The sequence below is a fragment of the Chaetodon auriga genome, chromosome 14 (assembly GCF_051107435.1).
Source record: "Chaetodon auriga isolate fChaAug3 chromosome 14, fChaAug3.hap1, whole genome shotgun sequence".
Lineage (NCBI taxonomy): Eukaryota > Metazoa > Chordata > Actinopteri > Chaetodontiformes > Chaetodontidae > Chaetodon > Chaetodon auriga.
In genome coordinates this window covers 9,768,703-9,788,701 of record NC_135087.1, presented here as the reverse complement: position 1 = coordinate 9,788,701, position 19,999 = coordinate 9,768,703, and the positions used below count along the sequence as shown (strand labels likewise).

Below are 19,999 nucleotides of genomic sequence, written 5' to 3'. Positions count from 1 at the left end.
GAGGAACGGACACAGAGACAGACGGAGGTAAGACGTGCAGAGAGTAGAGATAGCGTGAGAGCGGAAATGGGGGGGAAGTGGATGAGAGGGAGAGAGATGTTTACATGCAGGCAAGAAACCAAGAGGGAGAAATCAGCCTATTATCTACACACACAGCCTTTGCCATCAGAATTATAATTATTCCACAACCTGATAATCATTTCAAGACATTTCAATAACAATGCTTGAAATAAAAGGATATATTATAATCTGAATTGTCTTGGAATAAAATTGTGTTTGTTTTGAGCGTATAATGTAATTTGCAACAAATTAGTGCATCAAACATGTAGATATAGCATAAAAAGATGGTGTGCATTAATATTTACACACTGAGTTTAAGGCATTGGTTGCAACTGATACACATTCTCCCTTCAAGCACGAGTTACAGCTAATAAACCATATTTTGCTTGCAAGTCAAAACAATCACATGACAAGGTTAACAGTAGAGACTGTATCGACAGGGCCCTCGCCCAATGGCAAAGCTTTTCAGAGTCAGCTCGGACTCCACCGCATTCCCAGCTGTATCAATCAGGAAGTCACAGACTACGGACGACAGGAAGCGAGGTGAGAGCAAAAACGAGAGATCTGTCATAATCCGAGAGCCAGTATGGTTAGTAATCATCAACCAATTAGAGCTGTAGTTTTAAAGAGAGTCAGAGAATCAGAGTGAAGGGGGGAGACAGAGAGAGAAGGGGGGTAAGGAGGAGAGTGATTGGTAGCTATATGGAGAGCCAGCTGAGTCATCACCAGTACACTCTGTGCCGCATCACTGCGCTTATAGACAGATCCCCTCCACCTCTTCCGTCTCCCGTCTATCTGGCTCCACCTCTGTTTCCTGCTCTTTGACTACACACATTTCTTTCCCTGATTCATCTCATATCTTATGCACCCCAATCACCTCGTTTCTAGCAGCCAAAATCGTGCCTTTGTGATTTCAAAATAACTGCGTCTCTAATCTGTTTTCCCTCCGTCGAGCTCAGGTTCCTACCAGGTTGCTGTTCTGTCAGTTTCCGGCTGAATTAAAACTGGAATTATATCCTTTAAGATGACAATGAAAGGCATCTAAAACACTGAACTGTACTCTCCTTTTCTGTGTTTCAGACATAACAAATCAGACCAAACAGCCTCAGACACTCAGAAGCTCTTCCCCGGACTTCTTTTTTCTATTTTCAAAATCACTCATACAACATAATTATGGTCTTTCATTTACCTCTGAAATCAAAACGGTGCTGTTTTAGACAACACTGTGGTAACAAGTACTGATATGGCCCTGCATTATTCCTGACTCTGACTAACATATTCTTATGTGTTTTTTTCTGTCGCTGTTGTTTTCATGGACTCATCACTCCGCCTCTCCTCTTCTGGTGCCCTCAGACTGTCGGTAGCGCTGTGGTTGACGCCGACGGCGTGGCACTGGGTGGCATCCCGACAGACCTACATATGGCTGGGTGTTTGTTGTGGTGGCTGGGGGTAGACTCTGACGGTGATAGGGGTGTTTTACCACATCCCAGCAGAGTTGCTGGGGTCTCTGAGCCATGTCTGTACCCTGTCTGAACAACAGCATTCCCGTCACACCCTTTCCTGTGCCACACACACACACACACACACACACACATGCCTGGATAGCAACGTACAAAACACAAACACGCTGTAAACACAAAACACACATAAAATGTGTTCAGTCAAAGAAGATTAAAAAAAGGTGATTTAGACGTCCCGCTGTAACAAGCCTCTGATGACTGATCGTCAGGAGCCGCCAGATTCTGTGCATCATGGTGGCCTCCTCGGTCCCCTGACATCTGACAGACGCTCAGATTTACACTCTCATTACCACAGACCAGGATTATCCCAGTGCATCTACAGGATCTGTTTCACATCTACAACACAGAATGAGTCTGTGACAAGAAGGTCATGAGCTTTACAGCACGTACAGCAAAAGCCATAAGGATTAAAACTACAGAACAAAATGACCCCGCGCTTTGAAGGTGACGCGTCTGTATGTGTGCGTGTTGTACATGACGCTGTATTGTCTTTTTGCTCATATACACATCTCTTATAAAGTGAAGCGCCGCAGTTGAATGAAGCCTTATAGCAGTTGATTAATTAGTTTGCTGGCTCCAGCTTTTCGAATGTGAGGATGTGTTGCTTTTCTTTGCCTTACAGTTGATTGAATATCATTGGATTTTTGACTTTTGGTCAGACAAACAAGCATTGTGTTTACGTCATCTCGGGCTCTGGAACATTGTGGTGGCTATTTCTCAGCATGTTCTGTTGAGAAATTGGAAATGACTGGCAGATTAATCCATAATGAAACTAACTGTCAACTGTAGCCGTACTACAAATGAAAACAGCTTTTTGAACAAAATCCTAATTTTTTTTTTTGGATATTTATCCAAAACAACTAGACATAGTCAGTGTGTCAATCCACACAGCAGCTAACGAATATTCCAGAGGGAAATATGAGCATGTCTAAAATACCACTTTCCTCATATTTTAACTATATTAACTTCAGAGCGCGTTACACCTTTTTTTACTGTTAGAATAACCAGGAACATATTTTCCTGGCTTAATTTACTGACATGTACAGTCTTTACACCACACATCAACAAAGAGGAAATGCTTACTGTATAAAAAGGTGGGCAAATACTTGTGTACTCATGGAAAACCAGAGTGAGTGTGAATTTCCAGCCCCTATTCCATATTTTAGGTCCCTTCCAAGCTCTTTGTGCGTTTCCCACATCCCTCATCCCACATTCTTTTCTCCTGAGTAATCTGCCCTTCTCCCTGATGATATCATCATGCATCACAGCATCACGCAGTTCGCTCCTATTTTCAGATACCTGCGCCATGGAGGAAAGCCAAACAACCACTTCCTGTGTGTGTATGTGTGTGTGTGAGTGAGACAGAGAGAGGGGAGTCTGGGAAAGGGGGGCTCAGGGTGATCTCATCCATGAGAATGCACCATCTCTGGTTTGTGCACCTGAATGTGCAGGAAAGAGAAGGAACGACTGAATAAAGAGGAAAGTAAAGGCATGAACTTGTGTTGTGTTAATATGAATTTATGCAGCGTAGCATAACCTAATACATTCAAATGAGCTTACCAACTTGTCTTTGAGCCTCTCGCCCTTGATGTGGAACTCCACAGCAGTGGGGCTGGGACTAGGGCTGGGGCTGGGACTAGGACTGGGGCTACAGGGGCTGAGGTTGCTGCTGCTTCCTCCACTGCCTCCACTGTGGGTGCTGCTGCTGTCCTCCGCCCGGCTGACCTTATAGACGGTGACACAGCTAAGGCCTCCGCCCCCCAGGGGAAGCCACCCACCGCTGGAGTCATCCCGAGTCATGACCACTGCTCTCACACGCGCATAACTGTCACTGTGGAGGAGGAAGGGAGGAAGACGAGGAGGGTGGAAGGAATAAGAAGAGAGGGAAAGAGCAAAAGAAAAAACAATGCTTTTAGTCAGTATAATCAGCAGTAATCAGCATTTAAAATTCTCAATCAGGGTTTTTTTTTCCTTGAGGGTCTTTTCTGGTGACCTTTTATCACTTGGATTACAAAATCATCATCCAAAGTGGACAGCCTACATGGAATATCAGCCCACATAATACAGCTGGACCGCAGCATAAACCAGCCTCAGCACAGCACATGTAGCCTACACAAAATGGTCGTGAATGTGTAGCGAGGAAGACACTATACAGACATAAAAACGAGCAGGAGACAGGTCTAAAATGTCTACATCACATTTAAAAAGAGTTCACCACACGCCAGAACGGCTCTGATGCCAGGATCGAATAAAACAAATGAAACCGTGGGGAAATCTGGGTGGTGGCAGCCGCTATTACTAGTTACAAGTGAGCATAAAATCTGCAACAAATCTAAAAATAGACTGTGAAGGAGCACAGTCAACAATTCAACTCTGGATTAAATGTATATTTTGGTTTTAGTGCATTATATAATAGACTACTGGCTACAATTTTTAAAGCGTGGAGCAGTCAGTTTATGTTTAACCCTGGCCAGGGGGTGACTGACCATGTGGCCAAGTTCAGGCTCTGGCCACTGCTCATTTCCAACATTTCCCCTAAAGCAGGTGGTTTCAAACTTGACAGCACACGACGGCTGCTCAAGCCCACGTCAATCTCTTCCTTTTGTTATTCTCAATCATATTCTGGTGCTATATTCTCATTTTTCTCAGGTCTCTGCTTAGGGCTTTGAATGACGGTACGATACGGTTATCTCTCATACATAACATTATCCATGTAACTGAAGGAAAACATACCAAGAACAAAGCAGAAATGAAACATTGGGGGGATTATTCATTATATTATGAAAGCCTTTAAGTCTCAGAGGTTTGACATGAGGCAGCGTGTTCAAAAATGTATAAAACTTTGGGTTTTTTCAAACACACAGCAACACAAACACATGCATTATCATTCAAATGTCAAATAGCCACAAACTGGAAAAAGGCTGAACAGCCATACAGTGTAACAAACCTCTACTACACTATCGCAGCATGCATTGCCACATTGGTCCACGTTTATCAGCAGACTGTATCACACTCATAGCTTGATAAAGACTATTATAAATACATCACAAATGCACTGTGTCTATTTGTCCCTTACGCCATGTTTCTCTCCCTGCCCGCCTCCTTTGCCTCTCCGTCCCTTCACTTGGAGTCAGATGTTTCTCTGATTAGATAACACAGACTGAACTGGGCCACCGGAAATGACAAAGGTCAGGGTGTGCTGAGGGCAGCATTTTGCAAAAACTCCTGGTAACATATTAAAGACTGAAGAAGATGTGAGAGCTGACAGAAACGGGCAAAGACAGTCAAGAATGTGACTGCCGGATGTCTTCCTGTGACACATTGCTCTCTGACCGACGTTCGGGTTGACCAATGAGGATGATGTCACAGGGTCCTGAGTGTTTTGTAAAGAATCTCTTCTCTGATTTTGGCCAAATATGAAAACGGTGATTAAGGGAGAGGAATGTCACTGACTTTCACCATGTAATACATTACGCAGTTAATTAGTAGCTCCTGCTCTAAAAAGAACAATGGCTGCGTCCTACCCCTCACAGCCTCTCCTGTCTGAATCTTGGCCGACTCAATAAGGCTAACCTTTGGCCCCCTGCCTTCCACACCCTTGGTAAACCTCAGCGCACAGGTTATTGTTTAGTAATTCATCTAAGAGCCAGGGAGCATTAAATCTGAAGCTGTGTTTTTCTCGGTGTGAAGGCTCTGATATCTTGGCACCTGGAAACACTTGATTGATGAACATGATGAATACAGGTGACAATCAATAACACAGACAGCATTTTTGAAAAGCACACACTTAGTTCTGTCTAGTTCTAGTTTGTTCAGACTAGAGGTTGACCAATTGTGGATTTTTAAAGGCCAATACACACACTGCCAAACTCCCCGACTCCCCCTCAGTTGGTGTAACTGGTGGCATAAAACAGACTCTGTGGGACAGATAATCATAAAGATAACAGCGGAGGATATGTGAAAGACATAGAGACCGTCACTTTTTTCTGCTCTGTTCGTGGACTTTCACACTGCTTCATGTCGGACGGTCACATGGTAACGTTTTTTCCATGGTGCTGTGGATACTAGTGCCTTGCTCACCATGTGTTTATAATGCCATACTCTAACCAACACCTTTATCATGCTCATAATTTACAAATACAGCTGTTATATAAAGTTAACTTTGATCTAAATATAAATGATCTCAGGTACACACTGACATTACCGTGACTTCCATGCAAAACCTGATGTATATGCTGGCATGGCCGGTGGAGGCTACTGGGCCAGTGACCTCTACTTCACACAGACACAGACGATGTCTGGTCCACAGCTTCACTGTTTTGGTTCACTCTCACTGCTCTCTTAGCATTCTTTTCAGCAAAAAAGCTCTAAAACCCCACTGTAACATTCCTTATCAGCTGACAACTAGCTGGTAAATACAGCGAAGCATTTACCACTTAAACAGAGCTGGTAGAGACCAAAAACAGAGATAAAAGGAGGGTATATATGGATTTACATTCATCAATTAGCCAGAGATATGACTCCAAATGAATCCTAATGTTGCTACATAACAGCTGAATGTGCAAATAAGCAACCGTTCGCCTTGTCAAATTGAAAGGTGATGATACATCATGCTACAACAGAATTACTTCTGTTTTTATTACTGCTTCAAATCCCAGTCAGGTGATTGACCATGCTTCTGTCAGTGGTGAAAGACACGTTTGTAATATTACTGATCTAATAACAATTATTATGTTATACTAATTCATTCAATATTATTGACAATCTTTCCTTGTTTTGTCTGTCCCACAATTCCTCACACAAAGTACATGCAACCAATACTGAAAGCCCATCAAATCCTTCAATGATCTAAGGTAGAACTGTGCGCAGTGCTGCCTTGCCAGTCTTTGTATGGTCTCAGCAAGGCCTCGTCAGTCATGGTGCAAACAAAAGTGGACAATACTGGAAGTCTTTAGTCGCTATTACAATCATCACACTTCCAAGGACATTTTCGAACTTAATTTTGTCATTTTTCTGCCACTTAATGAGTGAACTGATCCAAAAATAAGCAACTATTCTGCCAATCAATTAAATATGAGCAAATAATAACGGATAGTCGAGATGGACAACAACATACAGAATTCACCAAATTACTAACATGATCAAACTCTTAGCAGCTTACATCTACCCATATTCACATCAGTTTTTATCTCTGTCATGTGCTGCCCTAAAGTTTGAGCAGGAGCCAGCCGTGGGAGAGTGACACAACACAACCACAACTCACTTCCCCCTTGCAACCTCCCAGCAACACCCTTTCTGGTTACACCTTTTAACAGCGCCACAGAAGTAGTGCTTAAACTGAGACGACAACAGAAGAAAAACTCATTTTTGAGCAGCATAACAGGCAGTAAAAGAGGGAAATACTGCTGCTGTTACACCCCTCTATGGCCCCCAATAAAGGATGCGGGTGATGGGTGCAGGAGGGGCTGTCAATCAGGCAGGGGTCCCTGGGGTGAACAGAAGGCAGGCGGTGGTGTCGCTCAGCCATGACCAGGGCACAATGACCAGGGCCTGACCCTTCAGACCTACCATCACACACATGCCAGCAACCATGACACTCACAGGGAGGGGGGCCGGGCCCAGAGAGGAAGTTAAGTGAACTTTGTATACGTGCATTTTTGCATCTAGCTTAAACTGCCCATGTTAACCTCATTTTAAGAGCAAGACAAATACCTGAAACAAGACCTGGTCATTTCTGCAGTGAAATTTTCAATAATCAAAATCTCCAGAGTGCACTGCTGAAACCTGCAGACCATCAGCTAAACTCAACCCAACCAACAGAAATCAAGCGAACAAGATCAATTCAACAAAATCTGAGAAACAGGGAAATTAAAGCTTCCATCAGCTGCTCTTCTTCTCCCTCACATAAAAACCTTTACTTTCTTACGGTAAAAACAATAAGAGGTCCAAAAAGATATTTCAGCGCAATACACACACACACACACACACACACACACACACACACACACACAGAACGAGAGAGAGAGAGTTCAGAGTGGGATAGTGGAGACAAAGGCTGGCCTCCACGCCCCTTGCTGCGAGCACACAGTCGACTGGACACACAATTGAGAGCGGAAGCAGATCAGCTGGCCTGGGCTTGCAAGTAGGGGAGAGAGGGAGGAGAAGGGGGGGAGGGAGAGATAGAGAGAAAGGAGCCCCCCATTCCAAATTATTCCAAGTTATTCTGCTGGATGACTGACTTCATTTCCGACCAAAAGCAGGACAGAAAAACGGAGGGAGGGGTGAGAGTGTAACGGAGGACTGTGGGGGGAGGAGGAGGCGGTGGTGGATGGGAACAGGGTGGAGACCAAGGTGACAGTCAACAGCTCCCTCCCGCATTTGAATATGGCCTTTTCCAATTCATAAAAAAGATGCGCCTTTACGGCCTTTATATAATATAGCATATGACAATGAGAGAGTTAGCAGTATCTCCCTACTTCAAACCTTATTTAAAGTGAGAACAACGAGCAAACAAAACAGCATGACTTAGGAGAAGAGGAGAGGAGAGGAGAGAAAAGAAGAGAAGGCATGATGGGGGAGCACGTGCGGACCAGGCAGGCCTGGGCCTCGAGGCCGGCTGCTCCAGTGTATGGTGGAGAAGGGGGATCCTGGGACAACCATTTCCTAAGTTGACAAAGTGGCCGTTTGTGTGCTGCTCCGGCCCATGGCTCACTGGGCTCCAGCATGCCATCATGCTTTGCTCCTGTCTCAGCCTTGGGCTTCCCACCCCAGAGGGGAGTGGTGGGGGGGCGAGGACAGGGGTATTGGGGAGGGGGGTTATGAAAGAAAGACAGAAGGGTGAGAAGAAGGGAAGAAGGAGAAGGAAGAGGAGGAGTGCGGGAGGAGAGGAGAGAGAGAAAGGATGTGGCCTGAGCCCTGGGTGCTCGCCAAGTCACCCTCCCTTTCCTCCACTTCGTCTCCCCCTTCTACCCAACCCCTCCCCGGCTGCCTCTCTCTACACAATGGCCGCTTCTCTGCTGAAATTTCACGTTATTGGATCCCGGGCCTGGAGTTTTGTCCTCCCACAATGTCCAGGCAGCGGAGCATGCTGCAGGGGAGACACACTCTGCAAGCTAAAAGCTGGAAAACCATTCCTCCTTTCATTAGCATCAGAAAAGGGGAGAAAAGTCCCCCCAAACAAACCTCTTTTTTCCATCGCCCCCTTTCCTCCCCATCTCTCCCCTGTATCAAAACCGGAGGAAAGCTGTCAAGCTCGGTCAAGCTCCACTAGGCCACTTTGGTTCGTAAGACTTTTGAGGGGGAGAAAAATCATTAAAATATCATTGGGAAAATAAACACAAGCTACTTATCCCAATCCGATTCTATAGATTATCCTCCAAAAGGAAAGCAATCACTAGGAAAGTAGAGGGGGGAATGGAAGATGGCGTGAAAAGCTACTCTGCGTGACTCACTCGCTATGCTTACTACAATGTGTGGCCATCTTCACCAGCTGTTATCATAGATAAAATATGCTACTTTTACATCTCCTCAACAGCTTTAACCTTGCCTAAAATGCAATACGCCTTGGATGCATTCAATGTAGATCAACTTGCCAAAAGATCTACACAAGTTCAAGGCCTGCAGAAATAATGTAGCAGGAGAGTATGTAATATTTGAATGCAGACAAGAATTTATGAAATGTAATCCAGCATAATATTTCCCTCCAAGATCAAAATCTAGAGTAACAAACGGCAACTTGGAGCTAAAGCTGTAAGCGGATAAAGTGGTGCAGTTTCCTTCATTGTGATCACGCCTCATTGAAGAAATGAATAACATGCAATCTGGGACTCAACCGTCGATTCCAGCAGTGCATCTAATCTGAACGGTGCAAACTAGCTGGCCAATTAGCCACGGTTCAAATCCCCTAAATAACCAGTGGCAAACTCAAGGGCACAGACATACCCAAAACAAACACCAACATGACCCAACATGGATGCAGTGCAAATTATGACATAAGGCCAGAACAAGACACTTTTGAAGGGGCTGTCTGTCAGCCATTAATAAAACAGAACTAATGAGAGGAACAATGCCTTCAGAAGCACCAACAGGCAGCCGGCATCACAGGCCTGCTACATTAGCTGCAGTGAAAACTAATATGTTGGCTATAGAAAGAGAAGTGAAAGAGAAATTTGCCCTATCTCCTCTCAACACCTCAGGCTGCTGGTGAGTCATCTCCCTCACAAGAACATTCAGCTTAGCTACCAACTGACTCAGGAAAAAAAAAAAAAAAAAAAAAAACAGAACAAGCCTACTCTGCTGCTGCACCACACAGTGAAGCTACACTTCAAGCTCACCACCATCCTTTCACAGAAATACCGCCTAATATGACGACAAATTAACCGATCATAGTCACTTCTGGTAGCATCCGTCACAGGCAGCACTTAGTGGGTCAAATAAGCCTGTAGCCCAAATCAAAGATAGACCTAAACCAACAAATGGATGTCAAAACTCTTCACTCAGACAGGGTTTCGAACACTGATTTTCTAACCAACCCCTCTATTACTGGATTGGGCCTGCAACCCCAACAACAATGTTCGAGGTGCCGCTGCGCCGTGGCACTATAAATCAAAAGAATCCCATATGTGTATCCAATGCCAAAAAACTATTCTCAAACATCAATCAAATCCACATATTGAGATGATCTTAATTTGAACCGCAAGCATTTGGAAAATTAAAACCTTGCGCTTGCCATAAAAAAAAAAGAAAGGAAAAAAAAAAAAGAGGAACCACAAAATTCGACTGCTGCGGTGTCTCTGGTCTTCTTTGATGTAAGAGTAGTCCCCAGGGACCCGAGTGTCTACTCGTCAGTTACTCGGAGACCAAGGGGGAGACAGGAAGCTGAGGGAACAAGGCAGCCGTCTAACTGTGGGAGAAACCATCAATACGTCTCAGGAGCAACTGGGGAAGGATAAACCACCAAACCATGATGATGGCCCATGGCTGTAAAGAGAAACTGCCATGACAAGTTGTAAACCATCACAGCATGCGCCGTTGTTGGGAATAACATAACATTATCATTATCATCAGCATCGTCAGAAACCAACCTATTAGTCCATCTTGAAAATCAATTAGATTCACATTCAAGCCGCTTTCCGCTGAATCTCTGTCTCTCAGATTTAAAGGAATCAAGAAACACTTTCGCCAACCAATAAAAGTCTGTTCCAAAGTCTAAAAATAGCCACTAGACAGGACGAACTCTGATCAAAAGTTACTCAGCAGATAAAAATATATGTTCTTCCAGGCCTCCAATTTTAATCCTGTTTGAAAACTTGACTCATTAATTCATTCATTTGATAACATAAAGCTGTTTGCTTGAATTCACTCATCTAGGATCTGGGCCCATCTCTCCCAGAGACACATACACATGCCAAATGTTCCCAGAGAAATAAACACAAAAGTGTGTGTGTGTGTGTGTGTGTGTGTGTGTGTGTGTGTGTGTGTGTGTGTGTGCGTGCACAGATGCACACACAGAAACCCCTTCCTGTTTTCAAAGTGTTTGGAAACTCAACCAAAGACACAAGGTTTAGGATTTACATCTGTGCCCTTTTATGTCTGTGGCCTCGCAGGAAAGAACCATCTCAGCCCAGCTGCAGCAAAGAGCTCACAACAAGGCCCAGCCTTCATGCTCCCGCATGCAGCACAACTGAAAACAATATCCACAATTCAGACACTTAGCGCTGAAAGCACTTCTTGGAGGCACTGAGATATGGTCTGCGAACATCAGAGGCCCTTCTTGACAAAGACATAAAGACAAGCCCTGCGATCTGGATGTTTTGATGGAGACACACACACACAAAAAAAAGAAATAAGTTTTTTAGTGCAGGCTTCACAGCCTGCATACACAGCTCAGGTCCACACACCAGGTCTCTGTCTTACAAATAAGAACTTTTGTTTGAAACGTGCTCTAAATACACTGCTGACATTTACATTTATGCTTGCTCCTAAAATACTTGAAGAGGAAATGAAAATTATAAGAGGGAAGTGGCCCGGGTTTAAAATATACAGAATCCAGGCCTAAATCTGGCCATGGGAATGGAACAGTCCACCACTATACAAGGCCTGTTCAGTCTGTTGGCTTGTCTCAGTTACAGACAGCCCAAGCCCTCTGGTTATACAGAGGATCATTGTCATTAATCACGCAAACAATACGACAACTTCTAATATAACAAGCAGCCAGTCGGACATAAATACCCTGTATGCAAAATAACTTTTAGAATTACTCAGCATTTACCCCGAGCAAATAAGGAGAACCTGAGAGGAATTCAATGTAATGACACCTTCAATTCTACATTATATGTATATTTTAGAGGTATATCTAAATCTAACAATATGTAAGAACATGCTTAGCAACCAGTTAAGGAAAATGCAGGCACAATGGCCCTTATGTATATTTGTCAAATAACACATTTCATTAGTCTCTATAAACCACTGTGGTCACAAGCAGCACTTCCCCAAAAGAATACAGAAGCAAAACCAAAGATGTGTTCAGCTCAGCAGACTTTGTCAAAGGTAACATATGTCTGTAAGCTTGGACTAGTTCAGCTAGTAAAGCTAAGTGTTCATGGAAGTCACATCCAACAACTGGCAATAACCTCAAATAATACCATCTATAAAAAAAAAAAAAAAAGTCCAGGAAATTATTTAGCTTAACATAAGGGCCACAGGATATAGGCAATTACCCAGGCCATAAAGCACTAGCCTAACAGCTGAAGTAGCTGTCTCCCTTTGTCGTTTCAGGACATGATGGGGGTTGTTTAGGAGGAATGTGTTTGGAAAGCTCTGCAACAGGAATGGGAGTGCAAAACAGCCCTCAGGTGATAAGATCACGACACCCACATTGGCAGATAAAACGCCGAGCTGTCAAATCAATCACACAGATAGGAAGAGGACACAGAGGGAGGAATCGCAGAGGGATCACCTGACTGGCAGCAGACAATGCCACAGAACTGCAGGAATCTAAAACAATGAGGCCGTACTGTGTGCACGTTCAGCGGAATATAGAGGCAACTGACCTTCACTGATAAAAACGGATGAGGGATTCATTTGGTTCGCTTTAACAAAGGCCTATATGAACTGAACTCGACATGACAAGCTCCTTGATTTCTGATTTCCTTACGGTATGGATTGAGGGAGGACAGAGAAGCCTGTCAGGCTGTAACCTTCTACATGGTCCTGAAGAGAAACCTTGAGCTTGTGATGTAAAATGTTAGAACAAGCGATTCACATATAAAGACTAAGTAAAAATAGAATCTACAGTACACAGACAAAAGGTAGCTGTACAGTGCACCCCAGCAGACTACCACCTTGGTTGAGATGAATATTTTAGATAAACGTGACATTCAGCACAGAGGCTGCTTTGCATGTACTTTCATAAATCTCCCACTTCTCTCAGCACGATGGTAGTCCTCATCTGCAAAAATTCACATGAGCCTTGCATCACACCGCGCTCTCCACACCAACACGCATCCCGGCGCGGACGCAAACCAAAATCTGACAAGGCTTTACGTGCCTTCTTGTCATTTCAGCCCTGAGAACATAGCTGCACCAAGGCCAAGTAGCATGTTCTCAGCAAAGGGTGTGCTGTGTGTACACCAGCTTGGCTTACCACCCATCATTCAGACGAAACCACTTCAGGACTATCGCTTCACACATTTTTCTGGGAGATTTTCAAATCAAATGTTTACAGCGTGGGCTACAGGAGCACAAACATGTACATGGAAGCATCAAGTTAAAAGATAACCAGAATTCATGCTGACAATTTCCATTTCTTAAAGAAATTTAGCAAGTGACTCATCAAAGATCTGAATTTATCTTATCAATGGAAGAGAGCACAGCGTCATAATGTAGAAACAGACCTACAACCATGAAAATCATTTTGATTATCAAGCCTGATGGTTAAAAAAAATTAACAAGATGCAAAATATCAGATGTTTTTATGAATAACTGTCATTAGAAAGAGCTTATAAAGGTGTTTCTCTTGAGCAAAAATAAATGGCTCCGGCAACGCTCTGTATTCAGTTCACTCCATTACTATGAATCATACAACAGCCAGAAAGGTGGTGGAATCATAGCAACAATGTTTGGATCACTTCGCCATCTTAGCTGCTGCCATCATGCAGCGTGGAACAAACCCTGCATCTACTGTAGCTTGCACACCATAGATGATCTGTAGCCTATGGCACTAGGTCCCAAAGAGGGACCTGGGGGGCCTCGAGGAGTCCCTGAGGTTTGCAGGGAGTCCCAGCAAATTCAGGAACGGTTTAATTTCACTGTACTTTGTCTGACTGGAGGTTAAAGCGATGAGAAAACGGATTCAGACGACTGTGAGAATCCGAGGTTTCACCCCTCCCACTACCATTAAACACGCCACTGTGGGTTATTACACAATTTAAGCTATATCATGACTAACTGCAAAAATCACGTCACATAAATTTCCCCAGAACAGAATACAGTCAACTGAGGGTGAGTGGTGTAACTGTAAACTATTTGCTGTGGCCTGATGTGAAGAAAAAGAACTCCATGACATATGTTACATAAAAAAACAGAAGTGTAGTTCAAGGACAAGGCCTCCATGCATTAAATCAATCAGAGCCATAATCGGCTAGATAAATGGAATGGGGGAAAACATGGGTGTGTTTCGAACATCAAGCCATGACACTGTAAAAGGCTGAAAGGGGCATATGACTTCCTCTGTGACAAATACGCGATCAAAGAAAATCCTCGGAGATAGAGAAGAAACGGCGCTGGAATAAAACACGTGCGGCGCTTATGCAAAATAAACCACTAACAGACGAAAACTGGTGTTTTACGTGAGATGCATTGTGCAGGAAATGCAGGAAATGTGATCATTGTGTGATCGGCGGTGCAATGCGAAACAGTGTACAGTGCTGTGAATGGGCAGGCAGGTACTTTATGAATGGAAGGGATCATGTGACCGCAGCACCTCCCGAAGCAGATATTTCTCACTGACTGTCAACAAGCGCACACAAGGGATCAGCCCATTAAAACAAGACCAAAATGCGACCTGAAATGGACGCGACGTGCACAAAAACACCTCATGTGCAGATCACAACCGATGTCCGTGGGTTGCGGGGATTTGGGCGTGCGTGTGGCGCCTTTTTTTAAGCGTTTTTATGAATGGAGATCGTGATATGTAAATGAGTGTGATTGAGAAAAAAAAATGGCATCTTCAGCTTTTCAACGTTGACACAGCCGCGATCGGCTCGAAGGCTTGTTCGTTTCAGAAAGGCTGGGCTGAAATGCAAACATGATGTGCGCGATTTTAATCGATGATTATGATCCGAAATCATGGCGGACGACAGTTACATACAGATCTAGATTGTGACTACAACGCTTTCTGATCACGATGTACTGATCAGAGATGTCTGAAAATACTCACATTTAGACTGGATTATTGCTTTGTACATGTCTACAACGAGTGATTCCTCATCAGCTGTTTTATGACTGCAAACCTTGAAAGCAATAATACGTTTCTCGTGTATGTGATTGTCCTGTTAAATAAATCATATGCAGCCGACACTCATTTGTCTATTTACATACATACATACTGTGGTCTAATATGAATTCTCACAGCACACTTAGATGATAAGAATTATTAAGAATGAGATGATCTTATTGTTACTATGGGCCTGAGCCATTGCTTGTCAGCCACTGCTCTCCATAAACTCCTAATATAATCCACAGATTACCTTTCTATTAGCCCATAAAGCCATCAAAACAAAACAAAACGACGCGTCTCTGCTTCTTTTTGTTGATATTAAGAAAGTAGGGTGATGAAATACCAGCGTCGCTCGGTGGAAATGTCATTGGGGGTGCAAAGCTCATCGAGTAAAGCGTGTGTTAATACCCGAAGACATGCAAGTACATATTATTACAGCTGTACGTGTACATGGAGAAAATGCATCAACAGTACTCACTCGTTGTTTGGATTTGTTGAATCTTCACTCATTTTTTTCCTCACGGGGATCCAAATCCTAGCAATAGCATCGACGACGCAGTGACGGCGGGATAAAATACCACAAATATCACCATTTTCCTTCACATATAGAAAATACCCCTATTTCGGATAGTAAGTAAACCACGTACAATGGGGCATGCCTCACTAAGCGTCCCTGTGAGTAGCAAGTGGAGCTAGCTTAACGTTAGCTTCGCTGGCTGGAACTAACGTTAAATCGCGAGGAGGAATGACAACCGTTGATTCATTTTATCCTCCCTGGAAGTAAAATCCGACCACAACAAACGGGCCATCGGCATCATCCTCCTCAACACACACAGATCCCCGGGTAGCAAAGACGTGAATAGATCCTCAAAAATTGTAGAGATTGTTGAAGGCTGTAACGTTTGGCAGGTTATTTATGGCTGGCTGTCGAGCATCCATTCGCCAACTTCAGGTCCAGGACAACACTTGAAAAAGCGCTGTGGAGCGTCGCTCCGTCAACGTGTCCGAGTAATTTGCAGTAAAGGCATCCGAAGCGGAAAAAAAGGGCTCAGCTGCTCTCGATATGAACACTGACGCGTGAAGTAAAAGCTTCTACACTTGAAAATTTCCTTGAGAAGTTGTTGGACATCTGCTTTAATCGAACTCCATTTTCAACTCGGGGGGAATGAAACATCGGAAAACTGGGCGGATGTGTCGACCCTCGCTTGAGAAAATTAGATCCTTCCGCGACGTAGTAAAAACATAACACTCCTGCGATAAAATATGTTCAACCCGCACGCAGTTCATCGTATCTCGTTAAAGACTAACGCATTTTGTGCTGACCTGCGTCCCCTCGTAGCCGTGTGCTGTAAATTAGGAGCGTTTCTCTCCAAAGTTGACCTAAAGTAGTCCCCGCACTTCCCAAAAGAAGTTTCCCTTCAATCACGCATTGATACAAGAGGGAAGCGTCCGTGTGATAGCACGCAAAGTAGAAAATAATCTGGAGGAAGGACTTGGGCAGACACACACACTCGGCCATTAACTATTTCTGTTGTTTTCTTTCATTAAGCAGCTTCAACGTGATCGACCGCCCCCGACACCACTTTTTAAAATCAAGGTGTTAAATTGTGGGGGAATGCTTTAAATGCACACAGCAACGACCGCTGCAGCACGTGGAAGTACATTAGACCCCCTTCACGATTTCTGTGGCTGAAGCCAAGCTGCTATTTACATCTGAGCGATTTTTGATTCATCATTCACTTGTAATGCATACACGATTAGCTTAAAAACAAAAGGGAAAGTAAAAGGCTTTTCAGAGAAGGAGGATATTTTCTGCAGAACAAGTGAAATTTCTTCTGAAGGCTACTCTGAAAGGGAAGATAGGGGTGTTGTTTAAGTAATGTCATGGCTTATGATGGTAAACAAAAAACAAGGCATGAGATTAAACCCCATCATCACTAAACCACAAACGGGGGGGGGGTTGAGCTTGCACACTTGCAAATTTTGTCAAGGACGGGACTAAAACACACACTAGCAGGTCTGGTCCTATGTTTTAAAGCCGCCCCACCTTGCACCCCAAACTGTCACCAGGCAGCTGGAGCGCACTCCAAAACACAGCAGCCTGAGAAGCAACCAGAAAAAAAACCCATGCGTGCACCTATGAATCTTATTTTCAAATGTGTTCAAAGCCTTGCAGAGCGAATCGGCGGCTTGGTTGCGTAAGACTTAAATGCTATTGGATTTCTGTGCTGTGTGGAACGGCGAGAGATCGGGCTAAATGATTCTGCCTGGTTGTCATAGTGACTGCATGTTGTGTGAGAAGTTTCTTTGTGTTTCTCGGGCTTTCATACGGCTTGTGCCACAGCCTTATGTCGCAGAGCATATAAAACACCCCTCTGTGTCACTGTATATAGATAGCCTGTGGACACAGGGCCCTCACATGTCGCCCTGACACATATTGTGCACTCCTTTTGGTATCTGATTAGATTTTCTCTCTGAGGTGTGTGCTGCTATCCTGATGGCTGCCGGAGAGCGAAGGTGAATCGTCTCTTGGGATTGTTTTCTCACCAAGTCTGCGTTTTAGTAAATGCGGCCTCTTGTTTTGGCTTCGTCCTTCTTGAATTGGGTTACCGCTGTCATTACCGAGCTTGCGAGCGCAAATAAAGTGTTCCTTGTTTCAAATGGAGCAGAAAAAGCGATGACCATGAATTTTCCCACTAGCATGCCTGTATCCTTTAGAGTATTCAGAGTTCAGGAAGTCAGCCTTCTTTCTCATCTCACAAATGTGTACGGCCCAAGTGCATTTCCTGTGTTTTTCACACACTGAACACAACACACTGTAGTGTACTTAAACAAGGCAACAGGATGTTTAGCTAACAGAGGCATCCCTTGGCTTCCCTCACTAAGTGCAATCAGGGTCATCACAATTCTCTTTAAGACGGTAAACAAGCTAACATTCCTACATTGCCAGCAAGCAACCGCAGAATAAAGGATGTTTCTATCTTAACACAAACCTCATTCAGCAGAGTCCAACACAAACAGAACCGTGCTTGACTTTCAGGAACATTGCGGAAATGATCTGCAGATCGTAGTCTGGTGTTTGGTCACGTTTCTTCATTTGTCAGTAATTACTTTAGCACTGACACTCATGTTCGAAACTTATTTTGCTAGATTTGACTTGTTAGCCCACTTACGAATTTGAGAGCTTTCATTTCTGACTTGAGATATGAGTTAACACTCGAAATGCATGAATGAAAGCTTTCTAATGTTGACATGAATCCTAATTAATCTGCGTAAACCTGAAAGGTGTGTAGGTTTGGAGTGGACTGTAATGCTGACTTTGAGTGGCTGTTTGCAGATAATAAACAGAATTTGAATAAGTTAAATTGACAAATTGAAAATTCACAGATGAACTTGACAGTCAACAGACAGTGAACAGGGACAAACCAAAGGTTATTACGGCATTTAAAACCCACAGAAACATCTCTACATGGCCACTTTTATTCAAAATAACACAGGGGATTCATTCCCAGCATTGGACCATGAGGACTAGAATCAGATGATGGCCTCAAAACACAGGTGATGTGATCACCAGCTCAGGCATCCTCTGGTCACAAGAGAGGAGAAGTGAAGGCCTCTCTTTGTACAGCGACTATGGACAGGAAATTCAGTGTCTGTGTAGCTGCTGCCATACAGTCTGCAGAGACCTCAGAGCTTCTAGTGAGAACAACCGGAGATGGCTGCTGACAGCTCTTGGTAAATAAACTAATCTTAGGATCCCCTGCCTTATATTTACCTCCCTCTTTTTTCCCCAATTAGCTACTTTTAAACACATTTACTTTTGTTGATGTGTGGACTTCAGTTTTTTTATGAGTGGTACATTCTTTGGTACAAAGAGTGGAGAGAAACCATTCTTAAAAACACACACCTGTATGGTTTCTCCAGTTTGCCTGCAGGACCCCTCGGACAACAGCGGTGGACTCCTGGCAATCTGGGCCAAAGAGGTGTGGCTTAAACAAGAGGTGCTGATTTTTAAAGGCCTGGCAGCTGAACACAACAATGCATACCTATGATTAGTGTGGGCCTGGCCTCGGAAGCCTGCAACTTTTAGGCACGCTAATTGTAGGGTGTTGAGTAGAAAAAGGTGTAGTGGCTAGAGGGGAAGGAAGTGTGAGGGCCGTCAGGCATGTTTGACTATGTGCTGTGTGCTCGCTCTCTCTCTCTCTCTCTCTCTCTTTCTTTCTTTCTGACTGTGTGTATATGCACATGACCAGTGCAGAACTAAAGATGCAAACATTTCTGATATTCCTTAGTCGTCCCCAGAATATTAGTAAAGAAATCTTTGATGTTATTTAAGCAGCATGAAGCCCCCCCCCCCCCCCCCCCCCCCAGATTTTGTTTCAAGAATGTCTTAGAAGACAGATGGATGTGGATAACTAGATGAGTGAAGTGTGTCAGGCTTAAAGAGCTGGTCTTGTGACCACGCACAAGGATGTTGGTTCAGATGGAAGGTCGTTATGGCTGCAAAGTTCTTGATGATAACACATCTCTGGGATTGTGTAAATTCTGTAAATGGTTAGAATTTGAACTATGTGAACTTGCAAAAACTGCCCTGGAATGTGCTTCAGAGGGGGAAACAGGTTGTGTGCTATGCTTGTGCTTATGCTTGGATTATTAAACAGAAAACAAAAGTTTAGCAGTAAATTATTATTATACAGCTTTCTATATATATTATACATAACATGTGTCATGAGACGACAGTCCGTCACTCTGCTTTCGATTTGCTGTTGGTTTTGACGCCTGGCTCGATTACAGTTAAAGCTCAAGATCTGCTTTACAGTAAAGTTGTACCAGTCGCTAACGTCTCAGCTGCAAAAATGGGAAACTAAATTGGTTTCAGCCACAGTTAGCGTTCTCGGTGCTCGAGATACTTCCTATTGTT

The 19,999-nt window shown here is 43.8% G+C and overlaps 1 protein-coding gene across 1 annotated transcript in view; it reads right to left on the bottom strand.

Annotated features, from left to right (window-relative positions):
* The window catches only part of spred1 (sprouty related EVH1 domain containing 1), a 30,052-nt gene extending 13,444 nt beyond the window's left edge, over nucleotides 1-16,608 (bottom strand). Inside the window, exons 1-2 of the mRNA XM_076748287.1 lie at nucleotides 15,557-16,608; nucleotides 3,141-3,411 (exon numbers count right to left, since the gene is read on the bottom strand). Of these exons, the coding sequence (XP_076604402.1) occupies nucleotides 3,141-3,411; nucleotides 15,557-15,588 (303 nt within the window). The 5' untranslated portion in view covers nucleotides 15,589-16,608. The remainder of the gene's footprint in view (nucleotides 1-3,140; nucleotides 3,412-15,556) is intronic.
* Between the last annotated feature and the right edge of the window lie 3,391 nt (nucleotides 16,609-19,999).